The sequence below is a fragment of the Muscardinus avellanarius genome, assembly GCF_963383645.1.
Source record: "Muscardinus avellanarius genome assembly, chromosome: 19".
NCBI classification, from domain to species: Eukaryota; Metazoa; Chordata; class Mammalia; order Rodentia; family Gliridae; genus Muscardinus; species Muscardinus avellanarius.
In genome coordinates, this window is record NC_137805.1 from 13,739,129 (window position 1) to 13,758,663 (window position 19,535).

General features: G+C 48.4%; 1 protein-coding gene across 1 annotated transcript in view; it reads right to left on the reverse strand.

Moving 5' to 3' along the window:
- Positions 1 to 19,535, reverse strand: part of ATRN (attractin) — a gene marked incomplete at both ends in the record, with an annotated part of 109,376 nt that overhangs the window by 4,835 nt on the left and 85,006 nt on the right. Inside the window, 4 exons of the mRNA XM_080716318.1 lie at positions 968 to 1,082; positions 4,175 to 4,282; positions 6,814 to 6,892; positions 11,084 to 11,145. Coding sequence (XP_080572444.1) covers positions 968 to 1,082; positions 4,175 to 4,282; positions 6,814 to 6,892; positions 11,084 to 11,145 — 364 coding nt within the window. The remainder of the gene's footprint in view (positions 1 to 967; positions 1,083 to 4,174; positions 4,283 to 6,813; positions 6,893 to 11,083; positions 11,146 to 19,535) is intronic.

The window sequence follows — 19,535 nt, forward strand, 5'->3', positions numbered from 1 at the left end:
CTGGGAGTATACCTTGGAGGTAGAAAAGCCCCTGGGTTCTACCCCAGTACCACAAAAAAAAAGCATAAAAAACACTGGTATATTATGTATACTATGTACTAGTATATTATGTATTAGTAATATTATATATTAGTATATTATGTATACTATATCCATAATACATACTAAGCCATGAAAAGGTTGCTGACAGTTACATGAGAAAGGGTAATAATCTGACCCATACAGTCATCTCCGCTAAATGGCTGTGAGTGTCAGCACAGCAGAACTGTGAGCTAGATTTTTAAAACATCTCCTCATGCTGGGTGTGGTGGCGCACGCTTGTAAGCCCCGTGCTTGGGGGGCGGAGACAGGAGGATCGCGCAGGTTCGAAGCCAGCCACGCTGGTGTAAGAGACCCTGTTTCCAAATAAAAATATAAAAAAATAGGTCTGGGAGTGTAGCCGGAGGTAGAAAGGCTTCCAGGAACCCCAGTACCACAAAAAAAAAAAAAAAAAAACCCAACAACAACAAAAAATCTACTTGTTGTGATAGTGGTTGTTGGGGCTTACATTTAAAACAGTGAAAGAGCAAAAGAAGCGGCAGGAGGCGACAGATAGCACCTGAGCGTCGTGGATCCTGAGGAGGCGGCTGGACGGCAGGCGCCACATGGGAGGACCAGGGGGAGCCCCAACTCAGTAAGGAAGAGGCAGGAGGGAGCGCAGAGCCACAGGCGGCCATAGACCTGGGCAGAGGAAGGCAGCCTGACACAGCCCTGCCGAGAGGCGGGAAGCTGGGCAGGAAAGGGACTCTGCACTTTGCCCCAGGAGGGAAAGGTAGTATCAGGAAAACAGTCTGGGACCATAAAAGCTGGTGGGGTAGTCTCACTGGATCCTTGCCACACCTATGGGCGCTGTGCAGTATCGCTGTGCCGTATCACTTTTATGGTCATCCACGAGAGCTCAGCTCCTTCCCGTCCACCACCCACTCACCTGACTGCCCGGGAGGAGGGATTCCACCCAGGCCTCGTGGGAGCCTCACGAACACAGACAGGACTGCCGCTTTGTTGCCAAAACATGGCTCCAGGGCAATGGGCTTGGGAACAGTCTGGAGAAGAAAATAGGATTACATAAAGCAGCACTCCTCAGAGCTTTAGCTCACCAGGCACTTCTGAGCACCACCGACTTCAGTGCAGAGGAGAGAGTTTTGTCCACCTGGCTCAAACACAGATCTTGAAATTATGGGTATTTATTAAAATTCCGGCTCACCCCCCCTGGCCTTGCCTCGCACTCACAGAGGCTGGAACGCTCACCAGATGGCCCTCCCTTGCTCTGGCCATACCTGGCGCTGGAGAACATGGCTGCCTTTTCTATGTGATTTGCAAAAGTGTCTCCTATATTAGTTTCTATTGCTATATAGCCAATTATTACAGACAACACCCATTTACTATCGCACAGCTTTATAGGACTCCATGAACGTTCCGCAGGGTTCTGTGCTTATAGGCAGAGCTGATGCTGATCCCTGTCTCCTCAGTTCTGGAACATTTGTAACCATTTTCTCACAAGGATCTAAGAAGGCCAAAGTCAGCTGCTGGTGGAGCTGGACTCTCATCTGAGGCGTGTGATGCTGCAGGCCCGCGCGGTCAGCCAGCCACTCTCGCCTTAGAGGCCACCTGCCCTCCCTCCCCTGGCCTCCCCACCGCAAGCCAGGAGTGGTGCGTCGAGTCCTGCTCCGCTTCACATCCCCATGGCGGCTCGTCTGCCACCAGCCAGGAACTCTCCCTGGATCTGAAGGCCAACACCTTGGGACGTCTCACATCTGCAGAATCCCTTCACTGCAGGGCCTAGAGAGGTGTCCACTGAGTGACCGTGGGGCAGGAACCTTAGGGGCCGACTCTGTTTAGTTACGGTGTGTGTGTGTGTTACTGGGGATTGAACCTAAGGGCATTCTACCTCTGAGCTATCCCCCCTAGTCAAATTTTTATTTATTTGTTTTGAAACATGGTCTCACTAGGTTGCTGAGTCTCACTATTTGCTGAGGCTGTCCTTGAACTTGTGATCATCCTGTCTCAGCCTCTCAAGTACTGGGATTACAGGCATGTACCACCATGCCTGGCATTCTGTCTACCACTTACAAATATGCCATCAGTTTTGTCAATTTCACTGAAGAACACAATTCCCAGTGCCTTCTGGCAGTGGCGCAGGCAGCTGACCGGCTGAGTGGAGTAGAGGGGAGTTCAGTTAGGAGGCAACCTCCAGAGCGCAGGAGAGGGTGCAGGCCTGGATAAGGCGGCAGCAGCGCTGGGGGTGAGGCGCACGCCCGGGAAGCGCTGTGGAAGACAGCAGCTTTGCCGACAGCCTAGCTGTCCACGGGGGGACCGAGACAGCAAAAGGAGTAAGGAAGGCCCTGCAGCTCTGGCCCGAGTGGCCTGAGCAGTGGCGGAGACACCTTCTGAGTGTGGAAAATACGCTGGAGGTGCAGGCCTGGGGATGATACCCGGAGCTCAGCTGGGATGTGTTAAACCTGGGACGCCTGCTGAGACGCCCAAGTGGGGAAAGTGAGCAGACAACTGAGCGTGAGTCAGATGCTCGTGGGAAAGGTTTGGGCTCAAAGGGGTGGGTATAAAGACACGGGCCACACCACTGTAAAAGGTGCTGGGCTAGGTCTATGCAGTGGGTATAAAGACATGGGCCACACACTGTAAAAGGTGCTGAGCTAGGTCTATGCAGTGGGTATAAAGACATGGGCCACACACTGTAAAAGGTGCTGGGCTAGGTCCATGCAGGGGGTATAAAGACATGGGCCACACACTGTAAAAGGTGCTGGGCTAGGTCCATGCAGGGGGTATAAAGACATGGGCCACACACTGTAAAAGGTGCTGGGCTAGGTCCATGCAGGGGGTATAGAGACATGGGCCACACTACTGTTAAAGGTGCTGGGCTAGGTCCATGCAGGGGGTATAAAGACATGGGCCACACACTGTAAAAGGTGCTGGGCTAGGTCCATGCAGGGGGTATAAAGACACGGGCCACACCACTGTAAAAGGTGCTGGGCTAGGTCTATGCAGGGGGTATAAAGACATGGGCCACCCACTGTAAAAGGTGCTGGGCTAGGTCCATGCAGGGGGTATAAAGACATGGGCCACCCACTGTTAAAGGTGCTGGGCTAGTCTATGCAGTAGTAGAGCATCTGCTTTGCATGTGTGGCCTTGGTTCAACCCAAAGCCCCGAAAAAATATAGTCAACCAATAAATACAAGTGATGAAGAGGACTGACCTAAGAGCAGTGGGCAAGAGCAGCCAGAGGCAGGCGGTTCCAGGAAGAAGGCCAAGAGAGTCCCGAGGGCGCTACGTGTCGTGCTGCGGGCTCAGTATTGGTCAGCTCTCTGTCTCCCTAGCTATGGAGTTGTTTTTTTCTCCCAGTACTGGGGACTAAATAAACACAGTAGGTAAATGCTCCACCACTAAGCTATACCCCCCAAGCTCTTTTTTATAAACTGTTTTAAGACAGGTCTAAGCTGCCAAGGTTAGCCTCAAACTTATCACCACAACCAGATAAGTTTTTCTATTTCTTTTTATCTCACATATTATTATTGCTTTACCAGGAAAATATTTGCTGAGAATACCAGACACATACTTTATATGTTAAAATCCTCTGAACACAAGACTGCGAAAGGCATGAACCAAGTGGAAAATGAAAGCACAGGAACACCTGATCACCCTGGGGCCACAGCTTATCATTAAAAAGGGCTGCAACAAGGCACTTGTTCTCTCTGGTTTGAGACGCAGGAGAGAGAGAGAGAGAGAGAGAGAGAGAGAGAGAGAGAGAGAGAGAGAGAGAGAGAGGAGAGAGAGAGAGGAGAGAGAGAGGAGAGAGAGGAGAGAGAGAGAGAGAGAGAGAGAGAGAGAGAGAGAGAGAGAGAGAGAGAGAGAGAGTTTGTTTTCGTTTTTTGCGGGTCTGGGGATGGAACCCAGGGGCATTCTACCTCCAAGCGACACCCCCATCCTTATGTTTTATTCTTTAATTTGAAACCAGGTGTCACTGAGTTGCAGAGGGCCTCACCAAGGAGCTGAGGCTGGCCGTGAACCGGGATCCTCCTCCAGCTTCCCAAACGCTGGGATGACGAGCGTGCGGCACCACGCCCAGCGAAGTCTGAGTTTTAAAAAGCCGAGTCATAGGACTTTTGAGTCCCGTTCTCACCTTTATACTACCCCCAATGAGATCAGGAGGCTCTTCATCTGCTTCCAAAGCGACGTTTACAGAGGCAAAGGGACGGCTGGCCATTTGCTGCATCTCTCGAAGAAGTTGCTAATGAACATAAGCAGGCGTCAACGGAATGAGTACCAAGGGAATTTTATTAGTAAGCACTGTAAGTTAGAAATACCTCATCCTTCCCGATGTAATCAAACCCCAAACACCCAAAACAATATTTTAACAGCTGGGTAAAAGTGGTTATGGGTTAAGTATTAGATGACATTAGGAACTGTTAAATTTTGTTAAATTTTGTTAAACAACACCATTGTTGTGTGTGTGTGTGTGTGTGTGTGTGTGTGTGTGTGTGTGTGTGTGTGTGTTTTGTTTTGTTTTGATTTTTTGCGATACTAGGGGTAGAACCCAGGGACTTTTCTACCTCTGGGCTATAATCCCAGGTCTATTTTATACTTTATTTGGAAACAGGGTCTCACTAAGTTGCTGAGAGCCTCACTAAGTAGCTGAAGCTGGCTTCGAACCTGTGCGATCCTCCTGTCTCAGCCTCCCAAGCGCTGGGATTACAAGCGTGCACCACCATTCCTGGCTTCCCTTTTTTTTTAAAAAAACAGATTCTCATTAAGTTGTGGAGGGCCTCACTAAGTAGTGGGCTGGAAGTGAACCTGCGATCCTCCTGTCTCAGTCTCTCAAGTACTGGGATTACAAGCATGCACCACCACGCCCAGCTTTAGCCATCCTTTTTCTTCTTCTTCTTCTTCTTCTTCTTCTTCTTCTTCTTCTTCTTCTTCTTCTTCTTCTTCTTTTTTTTTTTTTTTTTTTTGTAGTACTATTGGGGATGGAACCCGGGGCATTATACCTACGAGCTATACCCCCAGCCCAATTTTTAAAAATTCTTTATTTTGAAACTGGTTTTCACTAGGTTGCAGACAGCCTCACTAAGTAGCTGAGACTGGCTGTGAACCTGCAATCCCCCTGTCTCAGCCTCCTAAGTACTGGGATTACAAGTAGCCATCCTTCTTGAATAGCAAATAAAACATATCTGATGGCCTGGACCACTCAACATTAAAAAATTAAACAAAGTACTACGATTGTTGGAGTCTTCAACTATGATTGTTGAGGCCAGCCTGGGCAACACAGCAAGACCAACCAAACTAACTAACTAACTAACTTCCTTCCTTCCTTCCTTCCTTCCTTCCTTCCTTCCTTCCTTTTGCAGTACTGGGATGAAACAGGGGCATTCTGCCTCCAAGTGACACCGCCAGGCCTGTTTTTTATTCTTTATTTTGAAACAGGGTCTGAGTTGCAAAGGGCCTCACTAAATAGCTGAGGCTGTCCATGAACCGCGATCCTCCTGTATCAGCCTCCCAAATGCTGGGATTACAAGCATACACCACCATGGCCAGCTTAGCAAAACACCCTTTCAAAAAACAAACAAAAAAACTTCTGAGCAAAACATTCAAATAATAAAGAGGATACAATATTACCTCTATGATGATGCCACCCTCACATGGGTCAGCAAAGGGGGTGCTGTGGCCAAGAGGAAGAGGCCCGTATCCTGCCTGGAGCCTACTGTAACCCTATTACAGCCACTAAATGTCTATGAATAATGTTGGGTGCTAGAGAATTGTGATTTTTTGGATACTTCTTATTATTATAAATTTAGCTGATTTTTTTTTTTTTACAATGCTGGGGAATAAATATAGATAAATCTTAAGTCAGGTATGATGGTGCATACCTATAATCTCAGTACTTGGGAGGCTGAGAAAGGAGGATTACAGGTTTGAAGCCAGCTTCAACAACCTACTGAGGTCCTTAGCAACTTAGTGAGACCTTGTTTCCAAATAAGAAATAAAATTGGGCTGGGAGTGTAGCTTGGAGGTAGAATGCCCCTGGGTTTAATCCCCAGTACCACACACAAAAAATAATAGTATAGATACATTTTCATATAGAAAAAGACATGAGTGGATACAGAAAACCAAGTAGTGCCAGGTCTAGGTCTTCTGTGAACACTCCCATTGCCATAACACGACGGACAAGGGACTGAAGGAAGGAACGCTCCCCGGGGCACAGCTCGGCAGAGCATGGGCCCTGGCTCTGACTCGCGTCACATACAGATGTGGAACGCAGCACCGAAAGCTGTAATGAACAGTTTTTATGTTATAATTTTTAACTAAGTTTTCTTATTTGACTTTGTTTATTGTGAATGTCTGCTTGATTTATTACTTTGGGAATAGGCACTGGTAACAAATCAAGACTCATTAAAAATACAACTCACATTAAAAATTAAGAGGTTTCTATTTCTTTCACTAATAAAGGATTTTGAGATGCTTAAATGTTGATTGTGTGTGTGCTGCTGGGATAGGAGCCAGGGCTCAGGACACGCGAGGCAAGCACTGCCCCGCTGAGCTCCAGCCCCTGTGGAAGGCTCTCAGAGCCACGGCCACCGCCGTGAGGGAATCAGTGGTGCTCTCGGTAGCAGTGATCCAGCCTACGGGTCACAGCTGCAGAACCCACTTTAGACAGGGCAGCGCTCTTCTCACTGCTGGAGCTCTATCAATTATCACTTAATACTTAGAAAAGGGAAAAAGAGCTCTCGGGGGATGCTTTCCACTTTATCCACGGAGGCTTACCTCTCTACGCCTGGAGGCCCAACAACTTTGTTTGATCTTCCAAACCACAGCAGCCACCAGGAGCAAAGAGAGGAAGCAACTGTTGAGAGAGGAGACCCCCATTAGTACCCGGGCCCAGACCAGCACCACTGCCACCCACCGCGGACCGCAGGGCAGGCCCCAAACGCCAACCCTCAGCTCCTCCCCGGCCCACTGCGTCTTGTTCACAGGAAGCAAAGTGTGAGAAGACGGTGGTGAGCTGAGCTTCTTGTCCCAACCTCTAGAGAGGACCTGTGGCCTGTAGAGCTCAAGGTGAGATAGAATGGAATGAAAAATGAGTCAAAGTGTCCTAAACAAACTCAAAACATGAGAATCAGAGATGCGAGGCCAGCCCCAGCAATATATATGCTCTCTATATAGAGAGACCCTGTTTCCAAGCAAACAATAAAAAGGGCTGGAGGTATAGCTCAGAGGTAGAATGCCCCTCCCCAGTACCAAAAAAAAAAAAAAAAAGCAAAACAAGACACTGTTACAAGAAAAATAAAGTGTGGCGACAAAGAAGCTTTCTTCAGCTCTCCCAGCCTATATTTTTCAACCCTTCCAGATGTACTGATTTAAAAGTGGTTTATTTTAGCCAGGCATGGTGGCACACACTTGTAATCCCAGTACTTGGGAAGGATGAGACAGGAGGATCACATGTTCAAGGTCAGTCTGAGCAAGTAGTGAAACTCTCATCAACCTAGTGAGGTCCTGTTTCCAAATAAAAATAAAAAAAGGCTTGGGGGTATAGTTGAGAGGAAGAATGCCCCTGAGTTCAAGCCTCAGTATCACATGCACAGACAAAAGGCTACTCATTTATTTATTTAGTACTGGGGATGGAATCTAGGGCATTCTACCTCTGAGCTACACCTCCAGCCCTATTTTTTATTCTTTACTTTGAATCAGGGTCTCAATGAATTGTAAAAGGGTCTCATTAAGTAGCCGAGGCTGTTTGAGAACCACTGTCTCAGCCTGCCAAATGCTGGGATTATAAAGCATGTGCCATCATGCCCAGCCCACAAGGTTTATTTTAATGTACATTTTAATTGACACATAGCTATAACTGTGCTCACCTGTAGGAGCACGGTGGCACCGCAGTTCACGACTGCAGTTCACGACTGCAGTGTGCTCAGGATCAGGTCAGTGTCGCTGGCGTAGCCACCGCCTCAGACATACATCACTGCTTTGTACAGGGAACACTCAAAACCCTCTCTGCTAGCTCTTATCCATCATACTTATCCTGGTGTGCTACCGAAGATTAGACTATTCCTCCCACACAGCTGTGCCCCTAGACCACTGACCACGTTCCATCCTCCCTCAACTACACTTTCCCAGGCTCTGATAACTACTAATCTAGCCCCTCAGCTGCAGCGTCCTCAGGTAAGCGTGGCTTCACTTAATACCCTCCAGTGCTCGGCTTATTTCACTTAATACCCTCCAGTTCCCTCCATGTTGCTGTAAATTATTAACTTTTTATCTTTTTTTTTTTTTTTTTTGGTGCTACTGGGAGTGGAACCCAGAGGCTTTCTACCACCGGGCTATACTCCCAGACCTATTTTATATTTTATTTGGAAACAGGGTCTCACTAAGTTGCTGAGAGCCTCACTAAGTAGCTGAGGCTGGCTTCGAACCTGTGCGATCCTCCTGTCTCAGCCTCCCAAGTGCGGGGATTATAAGCATGCACCACCACGCCCGGCTTAACTTTTTATCTTAAAATAATAACCTTTTATTTCCATTTTGGGTGAACCCAGGGACTTTTCTACCTCCGGGCTATACTCCCAGACCTATTTTATATTTTTATTTGGAAACAGGGTCTCACTAAGTTGCTGAGAGCCTCACTAAGCAGCTGAGGCTGGCTTCGAACCTGCGCAATCCTCCTGTCTCAGCCTCCCAAGCACGGGGATTACAAACGTGCGCTACCACGCCTGGCAACGTTTTTTTTTTTTTTTAGAGAAAATGGGTCCCATGTGAGTGGGAATTATAATGACATTAGTCTTCTCAGTATTAATACTAGAAGAAAGAAATAGCACAATATCTTCTCAATTCTATTGGGAAATTATCTTCAACCTAAAATTCTATATTCAAACTCTCAAATAGTGAGAGTAAAAATAAAGACATTTGAGATGAGGATGTAGCTCAGTGGGAGGGCATTTGCCTCGCATGAAGGAAGCCCTGGGTTCAATTCCATGAACAGGAGGGAGGAGGGAGAGAGAAAGGAAGGAAGGAAAAAAGAAAGTATTTCGGTAGGGAAAGCTCTCAGAAGTCACTCCCATGTCCTTTTTCTCGGGAACCTCCTGGAGAATGTGTTCCAGTACAAGTAGGGTTATATAGGTATACAGGAAGGTACACACGGGAGATATACACAGGAGGTATTACCAGGAAGGCTATAGCCAGGGATCTGAAACAGGCTTCCATACAGGAGGAAGGCACAGGCTCTTCCAAGATGGCAGCTGGCAGCAGGCCTCACCATCACCTGTGTACTTGGGGCAGGAAGCTGGGGGTTCTAGAGCAGACTACCAGAGAATTCCTGCTTATGTTTGACCAAGGTGAGAGATTATTTATTCCGTCAGAGTACAGGTATAAATCAGGGGTAAGTTCAAGGAAACACTAAAAAATTAAAAAACTGAAACATGGCAAATGTTATATTTAAGATAAACAAAGGACGATTCCCTTCCTATCTTTTACGGTCATAAATAGAAATCACTAATTTGGCAAGAATTATGATATGACTGTATCAAATAAAAGAGTTTATCCTTATGCATTTGTGGTGTGGAAAGTTTCTGGGGGAGGCCATGAAGCATAGTAGAGCCTCATCTTCTATATGTCATCAAGAGATTACTGAACTGAAAGGTCAAGAACTGAAGTAAAAGTCAAGGGAGTGGTCGGGTGCGGTGGTGCCCACCTGTGACAGTAGGAGACAGTAGGACTGAAGGTTCAAGACCAGCAAAGGGCAACTTAGCAAGACCCTGCTTCAAAATAAAAAGGGCTAGCCGGGTGTGGTGGCACATGCTTGTAATCCCCACGCTTGGGAGGCGGAGACAGGAGGATCGCACATTGCTGGCTTAAGAGACCCTGTTTCCAAATAAAAATATAAAAATAGGTCTGGGAGTATAGCCCAGAGGTAGAAGGGCTTCTAGGAACCCCAGTACCACCAAAAAAAAAAAAAAAAAAAAAAGACTACCTGAGCATGGTGGCACATGCTTGTAATCCCAGCACTTAGGAGGTCACACCTGCTTCAGATATTTAGTGTGGCCTCTGCAACTTAGTGAGACCCTGTTTCAAAATAAATAATAAACAAACAAACAAGTAAACAGGGCTGAGGTATAGCTCAGAAGTAGAATGCCCATGGGTTCAATCTCCAATACCCTCCCCACCACACATATACAAATACACACACACACACACACACACACACTCACACTCACACACACTCATACTCACACACAGAATTGGTGTAGCATAGAGAAGTAAAAAGCAGCTAGAACAATTTGAATTGGGGGGCATAGGTTAGAAATCATGAAGCAGGCTGTTGCAGCTTTCTCTTATAAGCACTTATTTGTCTTCTTCAATTGTTTCTATGCAGTATTTTGTGTGTGTGCGTGTGTGTGTGTGTTACTGGGAATGGAACCCAGGGACCTTCTACCTCCAGGATACACTCCCAGACGTATTTTTATATTTCATTTGGAAACAAGGTCTCACTAAGTTGCTGAGAGCCTCACTAAGTAGCTGAGGTTGGCTTCAAACCTGTGCGATCCTCCTGTCTTAGCCTCCCAAGTGCGGGGATTACAAGTGTGTGCCACCACCCCGGGCTTTACAGTATTTTTAGAAAAACAAAATTATACTAAGATAAATTATGAAAATAAAAGAGAGAATCCCAGGGGACTAAAAATAAACTGGGCAGTCACTGGACTTATCCCTCAAACAGGATATATGTAGCTCCCAACAGTGAACAATTTATATTAAGCCTCAAATTCTCCCCATATAAAGAGCTAAATTGACTAATTAACTTAATACAAGGTATATACAAAGCTGCCTCCCCAAAGCAGAACATACTAACCACATATGTTCATCAATCATGTTAGACTGAGTTTACGTTATTATAACCGATACCCAACTTTTCAGGTACACATGGAAGATGTGTTCCACTACAAATGCTTGGGATTATTCTTTCATCTTTTATGAGCTTGTACTCAATTATGGAATTGTTTATTTGAATCAAAAGAACAAGTATAGTATTGATGAGGGAAATTACCTGAAGAAGGTCACGAAGAACTGTACCAGGTCCATAAAATTGCTGTGCTGGGAGAAGGCAATCTGTGGCAGAGAAACAGGTGGTAGGTTATGGAGACAGACAGCAGCACCAACTGCCTCATTTAAGAGTCGAGCTGAAAGACTTTCCATTTCAAATAAAAGTGTTTCACTTAGAGCAAAGTACCCCCCCTTTTTATTCTTGTTTGGTTGCCAACCCAAAAGTAGTATTCAGAGGCTTCTGCACTGTACACTGGGCCTCAAGTTCTTTAGTCTGACCTGGAGACCCCTCAGGCTCCTACACTGAAACCCAAAGGAGGCCAGTCTGCTGGCTCCCTCCTGCCCCTGCACCTGAGGCCTACACATGGCTCTGATGCTGGTGTTCAAAGGCCACAGGTCAAGAAATTCAGAAATAAGAAACCAGAAAGGCAGCGTACACCCAGCTCCCCCAGGGCACCTGCAGCAGTTTAGGGACTGTACTGAAGAAGTCTTCTAAGGAAAGTTAACCCCCCAGGAGGTGGGGAAGAAGTTGGAGGGGCCGGCCAGGGTAGAGAAGAGAAGGCCGTGCCCTGAGGTAAAAGGAGAGGCAGGGCCACACCTGGGGATGGGACTGGAGAGGACGCTGTAGCATTCTCACAGGGTGTGGGAACACGAGTGTCTGCACAGCAGGCCTGGGGAGGCTCTGGAGCCTCAGTGACCGTCCTGTCTCCAAGCCTTCCTGTCAAACCTGAGTGAGGGTGGTTACCTGCAGCAGAGCGAGGGCCCGGAAGCACATATAAAGTAAATTTGATCTGTGACAAATGCACAGCCAGGGTAAGAAGATAAGACGAAGAAACCATCCCCAAGTCCTGCGCTCCATTAAGCCCCAAGGTGTCTCTGTGTCCCCGAGAGAAGGAAAAGGATCTCGGTGGAAAGAGATTAGAAGTAAAATTCTCTTGGGCAGCAGCTGAGCCCAAGCCTATCCTAAGAATAAAAAATGGCAGTTTGGGGGCATCGTGTCACAAGCCTGTCCAGTACTTGAGAGGCTGAGACAGAACGATCGCAGATTCAAGGACAGTCTCAGTAATTTAGCAAGACTCTCAGCAACCCAGTGGGGCCCTATTTAAAAAAAAACCAAAAACCAAAAACAAAACAACCCCTCTAAATATGGTAGTTCTTATATGCAACTACCAGAGAACAAATGGTTTCTTTTTCTTAGAGGTCATGTGTACTTTGTCTTCTATGTGATATATATATACAAAGTAGGTACTCAAAAATTTGAATGAATGACTACTGAACGACCTGGGCAAGACCACTGAAAGTTTAAAAAGAGAAAAAAGGGCCTCTATTTAGGCTTGCCTTTGTCTCCACCACCAACTCTGTTGCTCTGAGTGTGTAAGACAAGGGAGGCTAGAACACAGCTGGCTCCCTTCCAGCTGTAGGGCTGCATCGGGACAGCAAGAGAACTCCAGGAATGAGCGTCTGCCACTCTGCGGGCTGCGCCCACGCTGGAGCCAGCGGCTCCACCATGGCAGGCGCGCCCTGGCCAGGGCCCAGCTGCCCCTAATCTTGTGGTGGCAGTTTCTGCACGATGAAGACCTTGAGAGTGTGGGCTGAGAGCCTAAGTGGCCCCAGCTGCCAGGGGCTGCTGGTCTGACCACACCAACTTTGCCTTACAGTGCTGAACGCTGGAGCTGAGGCCAGGAGAAGCCAGCTCTCCTGTGAGAGCTGAGACCTGTCTGCAAACAGCCTTCCACTCCGGCCTTGGCTCCCTAGGCCGGCTCTGGAGGGCACGCGCAGAGTGCCTTCTACTGGATCTGGACCTATCACCTCCTACAGTTTTCCTGTGACACAAAATAGCTTTATTTTTCTCTGTTGCTATTTTTTTTTTTTTTCCTGGTTCTGGGGTTGGAACCCAGGGGCATTCTACCTCCAAGCTACACTGCCCTGTTTTTTATTCTTTATTTTGAAACACAGTCTCACTAAGTTGCGGGCCTCACTAAGTAGCTGAGGCTGTCTGCGAACTGCAGTCCTCCAGGGTCAGCCTCCCGAATGCTGGGATGACAAGCGTGCGCCACCACGCCTGGCTTTGTTGCTGTTGTTTTTTAAAACCAAAGTTCTATATGAATTCTATGTTGAGAACACACTTCTGGACTGGATTCCAGGGGCTCAGCTGGCCACACAAACCACCCACCTAATGCTGCTTTGTGCTGGCACAGAAATCTCACCCAAGCCTTGCCCAGAGCTTCAAGGCCGGCTAATGTCATGGAGCAGGTCCTCCCGGCCGCGCAGCGGACGCTGATGCCCTGCGCTCCGACGCCCGTGCCAACACCGACTGTGCTTCTTTCCTATTTCCTTCCAGCCATTCCTTTTCACCATTACCAAGGTTCCCACTCCATTTTATCATGTTTACAACTCACTTAAAAAGCACAGGGAGCCGGGCGTGGTGGGCACGCTTGTGATCCCAGCACTCGGGAGGCTGAGACAGGAGGGTCGCGGTTCGCGGACAGCCTCAGCTACTTAGGGAGGCCCTCTGCAACTCAGTGAGACCTGGTTTCAAAATAAAGAATAAAAAAATAGGGCAGAGGGTGTAGCTCAGAGGTCAAATGCCCCTGGTTTCTATCCCCAGACCCGCAAAAAAAAGCATCAGAGGACCACTTATTCTTGGCCGAAATAGTAAAAAGTACCAAAAGGCCAATCAAGAAGAGAAATGGTTCCTGGCCCTTCTCTTGTACAGTTTCTCTGCAGAGGCTCCAACTTAAGTAAGGTTTCTTTGGGATTAATTTATTATTGCTAACAATCTTGTGGTTACTTCACTGTCCACCCAAAGTAGGGATCCTTACTGACATTCCACCGTGACAGAGGCCGACTCAGGCCGCCAGCCCCTCGTCCTCCTGCAAGGTGATATAAGAGCCCACGCCTGTGTGAGCTGCTGTGTTGTTATTCTGCGGGTGACGCTGATGGAAAGATGGCAGAAGACAGGAAAGGCATGTAACCCCTTGGATGTGGGGAGGATGTGCCTGCTGTGCAGGGCAGAGGAAAGCACGAAGGGTACCACGCCCTCTGAAGGCCACCAGCCAGCCCCGGAGGAGCCGGGCCTCTCATGGCAGCGCTGGGGCGAAGGCGGGTGGCTCCCTCTGTCCCCTCACCAGCGGGCTGGGCAGGTGGGGGAGAGGGGCTCTGCCCTGATCTCTGAGATCTCTGACAGCCAAAAACTGTGCAACAGAACAAAGCCCTGACACCTACCCTAAGCTCTGGTCCCAACAGTCCTGTGTCCACCCAGCAGACACGCAGTCTACTGCTGATTAACTCTACGGCGCGACCTAAGACGGAAACCAAAAACAGTCCTCACCTCCAGGAAGTCTCTGCAGCCTGAAAAACAGACAGGCTGTGGCTGTGGCGAGGGGCGGAGCACCTGCTGCAGGAGGTGTCTGAGGGCCGTCAGGTGGGCCTTGCTCCTGCCTTCACCCAAGGAGGCTGCCTAGACACCCAACTCGGGCCTGGCCCCTTCCCGTTCACACCCTGACTAACCCAGAGCGGTGGGGAGGAGGACAAGGAGGGCCTGCTCCTCTCCTGGCTTCTCTTGGGAGTGAGAATACTCTGAAGCGGACTGCGGTGGTGGCTGTGGTCCTACACAGACACGAGAACCAGCGACTGCCACTCGAAATAGGGGACCCGTGCGGAGCGTGGATGGCAGCTCAATAAAGTCTCCTGAAAACGAGTCAATCCGAGCAGAGGAAAGTTCCCCACATCCCTTCCTGTGTACAGCAATTCCGTCGGCACCCAGAAACACCGGTCTAAAATCGAAATGAGTGCCCGGGTCTCAGAACAAATCCAGTGTGGCCCTAACTCGTGAACACTGGCCTCTCACACGGACCCAGCCCACAGGGCTTTCCTCTTAGCTCAGAGCTACAATAGCCGCCTCTGTTGCAGAGCGGGACCAGCCCAGAGCCCGCTGGCCACCGCCCCCCACAGTCGCCCTCCGCTGGCCCTGTCTACCCCAGCACCTCCCTGGCCAACCGTGGGCCTGGGCGGGGCGGGCAGGCGGGCGTGCAGGGAGCCAGCCAGTCCCTGCTTACTGGGCAAACAACCAGGAGCGCCTCAGGGAGCAGAGCTGAGGGAGGGACCCCGGGCCACAGCAGCCCTGACCCACACCCGCCGCCCGCACACAGGCCTTCTCAGTGAAGGGCTCGGCTTCTGGACTCTTCTCAAGCTGCATCTGCAAAGGTTTTTATAGCTGGTTTCAGGCTCCCCCAGCAGTTACAGGTTTAGATCTGTTCCTAATTATGGAAAAGCACACTGGGATTGGTCCAGTGTAAAGGAACTAGAGTTTAGCATTACCATTTTTAAAGTACCGTGTTTACATAAATTTCCGAGGAAAGAATTAAAAGTTCCACAGTGACTTTGCTTTCAAACCAGAGGCTCCCAGGGAGAAAAGCTCTGCCTGCACTGAAAGTCGGGCTGAGGTTCCCGAATGGCCTAAACTGCGCCATTTAGACGTTTTCCTACTCTCTTCCTCCAAGTCTCTCCATTTTCACTGAACTCGTACGGCTGCCGACTGTGCGTGTGTGTGAGCGTGTACGCTGGAGTGTGTATTTAAGAGCCATATTACACTGAGAAAGGCCACCGCTCTGGAGAAACAGCAAGGAGGCGCCTGTCTGCTGAGAGCACGCCCCCCACCCAGGAATACGCGGCTCCGCGCTCTGCACAGGCCCGGCCGGACCTCCCAGGTGCTCCGTGTATACCGCACTGGGTGAGGACCCACACGCAGCGCAAGGTCTCATCACAGCGTCTCTAAGTCCCGTGGGCATTCTCTCCACCAGACTCAAAGACACGCCTTTCCTCAAACTTACCTGCCTCTTCAAGGACAGCCTGGCAGGCTCAGTGGTGAGCTCGCCATTGCTGGGCTGCTGAGCGGGCACTCCTGAAGGCAGCTTTCCTGCACAGAGCTGACACACTTAGCGACCCAGCCAGGTAAGGAGCACCCCGAAACCAGGGAGAAGATTGGCATCTCTCTGCTTCTAAAAAACTAGGACCTTTGCAAGCAAGTGCGGGAAGAGCTCCCTTAGAAAGACAGCTCTAAAGCCATGTCAGAGACTTTTAGAGGGCGGAGCCTATGGGGACGGGGAGGAAAACACCAGACATGGGCACGGGGCGGCAGGGCCACCTCCACACAGCCTGCCGTGAAGACAGAGCCCTCCACTGGTGCGGGAGACGGCAGCAGCCCAAGCCAAAGGCCTCACTAAGGACCCAAAACACGTATTAGTTTCCAGCTGGGAGCAGCAAACCTCAGAGTTCAAGTGGATTCAGACCAGGATGAGGTCAGTATGACAGCAATCTCAAGTTAAAGGAAGCCAATCCATCTAGGGCCCTAATCAAGCAGTGTGCCCAAAAATATTCTAACAAAAGGTGTATAACTGGATAGTATCAGATGTTTTCAAACTGATAATTGTACCAAAGTGCCAGAGACATTGCTTGGTGGTAGAACAGGTATCTAGCATGCTTGAGGGCCAGCAGGGAAGGAGAGACTTGTATTGATAAATCTTAGAGCCCAGGCTCTGTGGGGTCACAGACATAATCCCAATCCCCGCCAGCCCTGTTCCAAGTGCAGTCTATGGCAGGAAGAATTTTAAGATGACCCTCGACATGCACTCAAGATTCCCATCCATGGTGTACACTCCCTGTGTTTTCCTCTCTTCTCTGTGGGTGGGCCTAGTAAGATCAGATGAGCCCTCTTTAAAGATTTAAAGTTCAGAGTCAGAAGTCAGCAGAGAAGTCTGTCTGTTTCTTTACTATTCTTTTTTTTTTTTTTTTTTGAGGTACTGGGGATTAAGCTGCTCAGGGGCACTCTACCACTGACCTATGTCCTTACCCCTTTTATTTTGAGACATGTTCCTGTTAAGTTGCCCAGCCTAATCTTAAATTTGCAGTCCTCCTGCCTCAGTACCCCAAGTAGCTGGGGATACAGGCATGTGCCATCAAACCTGGGGTTTCCACTGAGGTTTCAGAGTCCTTACAGTATAGAAACAAGTGCTACAGAAGACACATGATTTACAATTTTTTTTCTAGCATATAGCGTATCCTTTTATTGTACTGGCAGGCCTTTTCTTTTCTTTTGTGGTACTGAGTATTGAACCTGGGGCATTCTGCTTCTGAGCTAAACCCCCTGCCATTTATATCTCTATATCTATATCTAGATAGATAGATTTTTTTTTCTTCAATTTGAGACAGGGTCTCACTAAGTTACAGAGGGCTTGGCTAAGTTGCTGAGGCTGGATGTGAATCTATAATCCTCCTGTCTCAGCCTCCCAAGCACTGAGATTACAGGTATGCACCACCACACTCAGCTTAGCAGGCTTTTTCATGAAGCAAAACTTTTGGTTTTGATGTGGTTTGTTTGATCAAAATTTCCTATCATGTTTTTGGTGTCAAGTCTAAGAAACTTTTGCCTAGCCCTAGAAAGAAAAGATTTGTTCTTACTTAAAAAAAACTTTTATAGCTTTATGCTCTGCATTTAAATCTGGGGTCATATCACACTGACTTTATACAAAGCACGAGTTGTAGGTGGGAGCTCATTTGCTGCCTGTGGTCGTCCACCTGCTTCAGCACTACTTGTTGAAGGCCGTCTTACCTCCATGGACCGTCTCTGTGTCCTTGTAATTAACCACCAGGGCACCTGTGAGTGGGCCTACATCTGGGTTGTGTAGATTAGCCCAGCCCACTGATCAGTATGTCTAACCTTCCACCAGTGACCACAGTGTTTTGGTTACTGTGCCTAAATAGTTAGCTTTAATGTTGGTTAAAATGACTCCTCCCATTTTATTAAGAGCATTCTAGAAGTCTGCCTTTGTACATAAATTTTGAAATAAGCTTTTCTAGATTATAAAAAACTTGATATTTTAAAATATTTTTCTTTTTGTGGTAAGATTTATTTATTATTTATTATTATTATTTTTTGCAGTACTAGGGCTTGAACCCAGGGACATTCTACCTTAAAGCTATACCCCCAGCCCAATTTTTTTTTAAATTTTGAAACAGGGTCTTACTAAGTTGTAGAAGACCTCACTAAGTAGATGAGGCTGGCCGAGAACCTCTGATCCTCCTGTCTCAGCCTCCCAAGTACTGGGATTACAGGAATGTACCACCACACCTGGCATGGTAAAAATTTTTATTGGGGGTGGAAGGTTACTAGGAATTGAACCCAAGGGCATTCTACCTCTGAACTATATCCTCAGCCCTTTTATATTTTGAAAAAGAGTCTCACTAAGTTGCTGAGGCTGGCCTCGAACTTTAGACCCTTCTGTCTCAGCCTCCCAAGTACTGGGAATATAGGCCTGAGCCAAGCACCTGGCTTACTGTAAAAATTCTTACCATAAAATTTACAGTTCTAACCTTTTTTTGTAGTAGTGAGGACTGAACCAAGAGGCGCTCTTCTAGGAAGCTAGATCTCCCCAGTCCTTTTTACTTTTATTTCAAGAAAGCTCTCACTCTTACCCAGGCTGACTGTAAGCCTTAAATCTTCCGAGTAGCTGAGATTACAGGCCTGCGCCATCGCCCAGCTTTCACCCTCAGGACGAGGCCTCACTGTAGTACCAAGGAAGCCTTCACCTCCAAACTCAAGCTGTTCTCTTGCTACAGTTTCCCTGGGAGCCGCCACCAGGCACACCACCAGGCCCAGCTTTATTCTAACCTTTTTTGTGTGGGTCTGGGGATAGAAGCCAGGGGTATTTGACCTCCAGGCTACACCTCCTGCCCTATTTTTTATTCTTTAACAACAGGCCTCACTGCAGAGGGCCTCACTAAGTAGGTGAGGCTGTCCACAAACCCCAATCCTCTGGTCTCAGGCTCCCGAATGCTGGGATTACAAGCGTGCACCACCATGCCCAGCTGACCATTTTTAAGTTCAAAACTTGGTGGCAATAATCACATTTACAAATTTATAAAACAAAACCCATGTTATACTTCTAAAGCTTTTTCACCGTTTCCTGGAGAAACAAAGACAGCTGCTCAAGTTTTGCAACAAGAAAAAAAGGCCTGAAGATTTCGCCCCTGGGGTTCAATGTGACAGCATGGATTCCGGGTGTGCTGAGGAAGAGCAACACTGCTGCAGGCTGGCGGGCTGACGGGAGAGCAGAGAAGGGAAAAGAGAAACGGGGAGGGGTGTGGCCCTCGCCAATGAGAAGCTGGCTGAGGACAGCAGCAGAGTGCACAGGAGCAAAGGCAGGAGGACGAGCCATGGGCAGACCTCCACACAGCAGGGCAGGGCATGGTCACAAACACATAGCCCCCTTCCTCTCCTTTATCCCCAGAGGGGAAATGCTGGCTGTCGTGCAGTCTCAGGCATGAAGACATACCACCACTGTAGCCTGGCTGGGCAGCACTGAGCTGCTCCAAAGTTGAAATGCAACAGCCCCAGTCCAGGAGTCAGACTAGCAGGACCAACTGCAACCCAGTCCTCCAGTGTGCACCCTGACCTC